Here is an 8,324-nt window from a genome sequence, read left to right as displayed (position 1 = left end):
CCTCTGGAAGAAAAAGATTTCCCCTACAGGCATTTCAGATGTGAGCTGGAGCCGCCGCCATCGCTGCAGCACTGGGTCTGTGCTGAGCACGTGGTGCCCGCAGCACCTGCAAACAGCTTGTTCCAGGTGGATGTTTGTGCGGCGTGAGTTTGGCAGCTGACAAACCCACTTCCCCGGGGAGCTGTGTGACACTTGAACCCAAATTTCCTAACATGAAAGGCCAGTGAGTTCCCCACCTGTGCCACCCAGGCCACTAATTTACTTTGGCTCTAGAGAAGAGATGGGAGAGCTCAGGCTACGCCAAATCTACAGTGCCTTCCCGCGGAGCTGATCCGATCACTTTGCAGAGCTGGCCCTAAACACAACAACACTGAAAACTACAAACAGCAGAGGAAAATATGATGAAAGTGACTTTGGTTTTTTTTCCTGTTTCCAGCCTCAAAGTCCTGGGTTTTCCACAGGAACAGGATTTCTCCCTTTTCACTCCCTTCCTCATCCCCTCCCTGCTCAGGCAATGAAGGGCTCTTTCAGGCATTTCCTAAGGGAGGGCTGGTGCCCGCATGCCACGCTGATGTCTCCACGGGCTCCCCGCTCCCAGGGCCTTACCTGCGTGAAGCTGCACCCTGTCCGAGTCCCGGCTGTGGCGGTAGCAGCAGTGGATGGAAGAGATGGGAATGGAGGGAAGGCACTTCACGCGGAGACCCAGGAAGAAAGACTCAACGCAGCTCTGGAGGGAATCCAGCAGCGAGAGCCCGGCAGGTCCTTCAATTAAGTCTAAAAAGAGAAGCTCTGTTATCAGTTCCTTAAAGCCAGGGTGAACCACATGGTCCAAAGGGGTTTTGTGGGGCTGACCACAGCGACTGGGGAAGAGGAAGGCTGGTTCCTTCTGAAGTTAGTTGTTTACTCTGGGATGTGGCAGACATCTCTAGATGGTTATAGAGATACGGAGGAGAAGAGAGGGCTCTTTCTGAGAGGTGGCTCGAGGCATTAGCACACTCTCATTAGTAGAACAGATGTGCTAGGAAGGTTCTCTACTATTTAAGTTGTGCAGAAGGATTAATGTGGGAACGGGTGGCTGTTTTTAATGAACCATCAGGGATGGAGCTCCAGAAATGCTGTTTTATCCAGCATTGTTTTACATATAAATGTATCTGTATGCATGCGTGCATACATATATTCATAGCAAGACTCACCCAGGGGCAGACATGCCATTTACAGGGGAGATCTACTGATGGTTGTCGTCATGGCTTGTGACTCTGGACTGGGGGCACGTCAGGGCCTTTAGTGTTACACTTACCTTTGCTGTGGCAATTGCATTTTGCAGGTTAGTCCTTAGAAGATGTTAGTAGTGTTCAGCACCACCCACCTCCCTCCCATACCTTTCCAGGTGGCTCAGTGAAGATGCCCACATTACCTATAGGTTGCAGGTAAATGTGCTTTCGACAGAAGTTCTGCTTCCTCCTCAGCATGGCGTGATAGAACGTCTCAAAGTCCTCGGGGGCATCAGGGTGGCTGAGGAGCCAGTCGAAAGCCGTCCGGATGAGCAGTGTGCAAAAAAGTGTTCTCTGCGGGTTGTAAGCTTCGGAGAGGAACAGCTTCTCCGCCCTGGAGAAAGCTTTGGCGTAGAGCTCCTGCAGGGCTGGGTTGGTGGAGATCAGCGCATCCTTCAGAGCCCGGGGCCCGAAGCTGAATTCCTGAGCGTGTTTGCACTGCAGCATTGCGGAGAGACCCACCGGCTGTGGCACTGCCTGCAGGAGGGGATACAAGCGTCAGCACGTGGCTTCACGAAGGACCTGGAAACCTTCTCACACTTTGCTCTCAAAGCAGTTTGCCCCAAGATCCCAGCTGTAAGGTTTGACTGGGAGCTCATAAACGCTGTACATAGTGCTGGGCAGGAGCCCTCCCTACGCGTTTACATGAGAGTAGTTGTTATAGGGTGCTCTACATCTGCATCTGTCACTGGTTTATGGACAATGTACCAGTAGATGGTGCTCAAGAATGCACAGCCCCATTATTGCTACTAGATGTCTGGATTAAATCCGATAGTTTGATTTCCCCCCCCCCCTCCTGCTCTATCCTGAAGTCCCAATAACACGGGAAATACCTCTGTGTGTTGTGCAACTGGCTGCACCGGCCCTCATATGATGTCAAAAGGCGATGGTTCCTTTGGATTGGGCTAAACCACGCTCCTTGGGGCTCTCAAAGGCATAGGTCCATGGCAGGAAAGAAGAGGTAGATCTTGGTCTTTATTTCTCGAGCAGAAGCCTAAACTTCTGACTTCCCTGACACCAATGAAAGCAGCTGTTGACTATTGATTCTAACAGCTTTTAATCCTCACTCTTGGGTATCGAGCCGGAGCATCTGCCAGCTCGCAGGGCTGCTATCGGGCTGCAAGGTGTGGGAAGGTTTGCCCAGCCTGATCCACAGGTAGGACTCAGTGTGCGGGACTTGTGTTTGCTGGTGCTGCCTCTCTAGCAAGATACGTGCAGGCTCATTGCCATCATGTCATCATGAATAACTTCATGTCACACCATGTTATCATCCAGAATGCTGGTGATGATGTAAAGTGGTAAATGAGGAGCAAATAAAAGCCTGCAGCAGAAAGAAATTAATTTGCAGCATCCCAGAAATATCTTTTCTAGGGCTCTTTCTAAGGCCATCATTTTCCAAACCTGCAGAAGTCAGGCACCTATTTCCCATTGCAGCTTACATACTTCTGGAGATTTCAGTAGACATCTTGGGGAAAGGGAAAAAAAAGAGGAAACACAACCCCTGTGGCTAACCTACATCTGGATTTTTCCAAAGATATTCATTTTTTTGTAAGGAGATCACGCCAAGCAGAACTAGAGTATTTTGGAGAGGTACTTGGAGCAAAGCTGCCTACCGCAGGTAAGTGTACCTGTATACAGCAGAATGAAAACACACAGGTATACACACACAAAAGCACAGGGTTTCTAGGAAGTATCATCTTCTATTAGGCAATTAATTCTAACCTAAAAGAAACCAGACAAGCTTTCTGAGTGGATAAGCAAATGTATCAGCTGCTGACCATCACCATTATAACAGCATTATTCTTTTTATTTATTTTAGGAGTAACTGGTGGAGTCTATAATATAAGTAGGTCCGCAGCCTACCTTAGTCAGAAAAGTGGCATTCAGTGGTCTGTGAGGACAGCAATATAACAAGAAAATTCAATATGTAAAAAATAGTACCAATGTGAGCCAAAGTCTTTCCTCAGTTGTGCAGAGAAGGCTCTGGTAGTTTGCATCGTAAGAGAAAGGTGGCAGCCCATTAAAATTAACATTGAATTTCTTTGCATCTAACCCTTGGGAAGATATGTGTATGTATAAGCGGTTCTTAGAAAAGACTCGGTTTGTCTGATCTTTTTTGGCGCTAAGGGTATGTAGCCTAGGAGAAGGAGCGGGTAAGCAGTTTTCTTTTATTTTTGCAAGCTTTGTGTTTTGCTAGCACTAAAGGCTGACAGCAGACGGCACGGTGGGATCTGAAGTGGCACAAAGGCCTTAATCCAATAAAAGTTTAGAAATAAAATCTGCGATGTTTTCTCAGCCACCTCTTACTGCCCAAAAAGTGTCCAAATGGCTTCTGATGTTTTTAGAGGTAGCAACAAAAGTTTGTGTGAGGTTGTTCTGCGCTTTGTCACGCAAATCTCTATACTTCTGACTTGCTTCCAGGTTTGGGGAGGACAAAGTGAGAGGCTGACCCCACCTAGGTCATCAGGACTTTTGCCTTGGGTAGGGTCAAGATTTCACTTGTTCTGCACAAACTTTAAATGCAAGCATCATTTTTGTCCCAGTCAGATGCAGAACTTGCACTATTAAGAATATTTAAATCACTGAGGATGTGATCCTGTGAGCTACTGACTGCCTATTGCTCCCAGGGAAATCAAGGAAAGGCTTTGCACTTGGTCCAGGTTGAGAGTGATCTTGTCAAAGAACGTTCCTGAGAAGCACGAGCCACTTTCATCAGCGCTTCCTGGCAATAAATGGAGCGTGCGTCTGCAGGAGGAGGAGCTGGTTAGAAAATGAATGGATTTTTCTTTTCTAAATGGAAAGTAGCAAGGAGGGGATGTATGGAACAGCAGATACAATGAGCGCACAGTCTTCTAGCATGTGTTCCCCGGGGCTCTCTCATGGAATATAGTGTGTACCCAAAGCTATGGGATATACATTGTTTCCCAAGGCTTCCTAAAAGAGGCCATTCACCCAGCTCCAGACATTCCCAGCTATGACCATGCCTGTTTTCTGAATGTCCACCATGCCCAAGGATGTCCAGGATGACGCTTTAGCGGTTTGAAAGCTCAAGCACAGGAATTCACTTGCAACGCACAGTCTGGGGCGACGCGTGCCTCCTTCTCCTGGAGACTCTGGTTTTGATTCCGACAGGATAGCAGCAACCCGTTACACTCTCCAAATCCAACACAATTACTTCTCTTTAAAAAGCTCTTCTAAATTACTTCACTGGAGAAAATTAATGCTTCAGAAAATCTTTATGGACAACTTTAGCAGTTTAAAAAAAAGGACATTTTACAACAGTAACTATAGTAGATGTTATTTGTGCTTGATCTAATATATGAATATAGTGTTTCATTAACTGAAGTAGTGCAAAAGGGCTTTATAATTTTTAGCTCTTGTGTCGAGGGTTCCCTGTATAACTCCCTGATGCAGTGCTTCAGGAGGGAACGGCGCTTTAGCTTGGATATATTTTTCCCCCGTCAGTTTTTAAGACACCAAGGTGGTGACAAAGAAGTGGAAGCACCAAATGCATCCTAATGCCCTTCAGGTATATAGGAAGGAGACATCATGTCTTCAAAGTAAAAAGCAGCTAATTTGGCCCCTTGTTTAATAACAAGCCGTAGGACTTGACTAGCAAGTCCTGAGGAGGAGAAAGTAACTCTCTTTATTTGAAAAGCCAGTAACATGTAGCTGCACTTGAGGAAATGCTCTAAGCAAAATAATAATGTAAAGATCTGCTGCAAGCGGAGACACCATGTCCACTGGTGCGCCGTTCTCCACTTTTACCATTAGAAGAAAGCATCCTATTCCCAGTCTGAATTTTGTCATTCCCCCTTGCAGCTATTTGCTAATGTTGTATTTTTTTCAAAAACAAGGAGCACCCGTATTGGATCGTACGAAGGAGCGATGTCCATCTGTGCAGTAGGAAACGTGAGCCTGTGCCCTCCCGGCACCCGCAGAGTCCCTGACAGGGCAGGGAAGGAGCCAGCCGGTGCCGGGAATCCTAATCCAGTTTATGGAGACCTCCCTCTCTTTCCTGTTATTCCTATCTTTCATATTATTCATCGTCACATCCATGCAGTGCAGTGGGGGCACACATAACCCAAAGGGTTGGCACTTGGCTCCGTGTCCGCTCTTGGGGACGGCCTTTTCCAATGATTACGTCGTAGGAACCCACTTGTGGCCTTTCTGCTCGTGGCACGTGTTGTGAGGCAGGAGCTCCAAGGACAACACGGGCCATACATCTGGCTTTTGGTAATATACCGAGGTTTCAGATCAGATTGGGCATATTACACAAATCTTTTTACTATGGCATTCAACGGATTTTTTTTTTCCACGATGGGTGTTTTCAGAAGAAATGCCCCCCAAATCCAGTCTGAGCACGTGACAGCTGAGCAGCTGGTATACTCCCTTTCTTACAGTAACCTGTAATGCACTTACTTTATATGCAATTCAGGTTACTCATAAATTATTCTCTTTGCAAATCAGGGACCTATAAATTATTCTCTGTAATTGAAAATTACCTATGAATTATTCTTTTTGTAATTCACAGTTATGTCATTTATTCTCTAATATATTGACGTTGCTTTCTTGGATAGATATGCCTGGGGCTGAGAGTAACAGTGTAGTTCTCAAAAGCCAAGGCAATACCATATAGTGCGAGTTCATTCAGGATATTCCGACAAGATAAAAATGGTCTTGTGTGCAGAAAATCTGTCGTACAGGTCCAGAGAAGGGCACTCAATACATAATGGATTTATTTGGTATTCTGCGGAATTTGGCCTTAACATTGTACAGATTGTATTTTTATATACATATATATTTTTTAAACCTTTTTTTTTAAAGCTGGTCATTCTAGAGTTGTTTATTTTATGAGTCAACTCGTAAGTCACTTCTGACTCAGACTCTCTCACATCCACTGCGGATGCACAGAAGGACATTCATTCTGTTTCCTTCCTCCCCCAGCTCTTGCAAAGTATTTAGAAGCAGGCTCGCTTAACTAACTGGGCTCTTCACATGTCAGAGGGACATTAGCAGAGTCTCTTAAAACTGATTAATTGCTTAAGTTAGGTGCTGTACTGTAAACAAGCAGCGATAGTGCAGAAAATTCATAGCCAGTCAACAGAAATGAAAAGCTCAGAGCAAACATAACAAGCATTAACTAATTATCAACACATGCCCTAGTTGTTTAATAGCTCTTTTCCTGAGATCTGCAGTTGGTGTCTACTACTGCTACTCCAGGTTCAGTCTCTCCTTCCCAGTGTAATACAGATGACAGCCTGAAAGCAATTTTCTCAATTTATTTGTTGACATGTATAGCAAGAGATTTTTCTTCACTGAGAAGCTGAACTCTCAATGGGTGAGAAAGTCCAGAGCAATGGGGCAGAGAGAGGACACCGAGGTGTAAGAGCATTTAACCTCGGTCCAGCTAAAATTCTCACTAGTCCAGCTCGTTCCTTAAGGACCTAAACACAGCCCCTTGCAGAGAGCCAGGCTTTGCCCACGGAATCAGCTCAGCTGCTGGGATCAGACCAAATCTGCTTGGCCAGGTTCAGGCCTGAAATGGGGCAATTTCCAGGGGCTGCGGGGGAATTTCAAGATGCTCAGCACTTCTCAGAATTAATCTCCTCTACACATGGATAAAATATACTCTGGACCTGATCATCCCCACACATGTACCCACAAGGAACTTTAGCATCTTCTGTTCACTTTGCACTAAATGGCCACAAAACAACTGAATCAGAGCTCTCTGTGTTCCAGACCATAAAGTTAGATAAAACCTTCTGGCCTCACATACTGCCAGATCCCAATAATATTTGTGTTTGTGACTCGGAAACTGATGCTTTGTGTGGTATCTCTCAAAATGAGTCACTCCTGGAGCTGTGGAAACCGTCAGGGATTCACACATGCATTTACTGGGAGGAGGATCTACCTGTCGTGTTGTAACTGTGATTGATGTGTTACTGCCACAAGGCTCAGTCCTGGAAGTTTGTCCTCACGTGAAACTTCCTCATTAATTTACTTGGACTGTTGGACAAGTCAGATGGACAACTCATACGCAGAAAGGTTTGCAGGATTGAAGACTAGATTTGTAAAGGTCATTAAATACTCAAGATGGAGACAGATGCTTGCATCTGTCTTGATTTAAGTATCTTTATTTAAGTGTTCTTAAGTATTTAAGAACACCTACACATCCACCTTCCTCTTGATTTTGTTTTACATTAAACCTGCTCTCTTCAATACATTTTTCTTCACACGAATATATATTAAGGACATCTATTATCCCTAGTTTCAGTCTTCTGTCCTAAGGATTTTATTTATTCTGTGCTGATACCTAATGCTACTTTTTCTTTACTGCCTTCTACCTGAGGTTCTCTAGGTGCCATACAAACATTCATGAACTTCTCTGTGCTACCCTCCAAAAGTAAGCTGACGGTATATATATGCCTTTCCCTCTCCTCCCCCTCATCACGCATTGATTCATCATTTTCCATGCTTTCTTCTGTTCATTTTAGTCTGGTTAAACTCTCTGTGATGCTTCTCCCATGCACGTGTGTGCTGAAGGGCTGGCTGCATTCTTCTTCCCTTGCTCTTAGACGAAACAAACTGCTACCATCCTGTAGACGTGCCTGTTTCCTGTGCGTTTGCTACCCAAAGACCCAAAAGCACCCAGAAGCAGAGAGCAACACCTATCAGTGCTGTACAACAAACCAAGCGCTGCAGAGATACCCGAGCTCTAATCATTCACAGCTCCAGGCGCCTTGCTCTTCATCATACTTTGTCTAGACAGACTAAATGGTTTCTGTGAGACAACCCCAGTGTTCGCCAGGAAAGAGGCTGCGTTTTCCGTACAGATGAATGCCCAAACAGGTATGGCTATGGTTAGATATTCCCTCGAGCACAGGCATTATAAAAGTGGTTCATCATGCAGTATAAATGCACTGTAATGCTGTGCCTCCTCCCAAGAAATCAAGTGCTTTTTAAGTGGTGCCGCCAGGTAAGGGATGTTTATGTGCATTTTACAGGCAAGGAGAGGAGGGGGCTCCAAGGCAGTACTGCAGCCGAGGAGCC

General features: G+C 45.5%; 1 protein-coding gene across 1 annotated transcript in view; it reads right to left on the bottom strand.

The window, feature by feature from the left end:
• Nucleotides 1-1,752, bottom strand: part of AMZ1 (archaelysin family metallopeptidase 1) — an 8,408-nt gene extending 6,656 nt beyond the window's left edge. The window contains exons 1-2 of the mRNA XM_010291091.1: nt 1,415-1,752; nt 607-774 (exon numbers count right to left, since the gene is read on the bottom strand). Coding sequence (XP_010289393.1) covers nt 607-774; nt 1,415-1,718 — 472 coding nt within the window. The 5' untranslated portion in view covers nt 1,719-1,752. The remainder of the gene's footprint in view (nt 1-606; nt 775-1,414) is intronic.
• Nucleotides 1,753-8,324: the final 6,572 nt, after the last annotated feature.

The sequence above is a fragment of the Phaethon lepturus genome, unplaced genomic scaffold (genome assembly GCF_000687285.1).
Source record: "Phaethon lepturus isolate BGI_N335 unplaced genomic scaffold, ASM68728v1 scaffold46817, whole genome shotgun sequence".
NCBI lineage: Eukaryota > Metazoa > Chordata > Aves > Phaethontiformes > Phaethontidae > Phaethon > Phaethon lepturus.
This window is presented reverse-complemented; position numbering and strand designations above follow the sequence as displayed.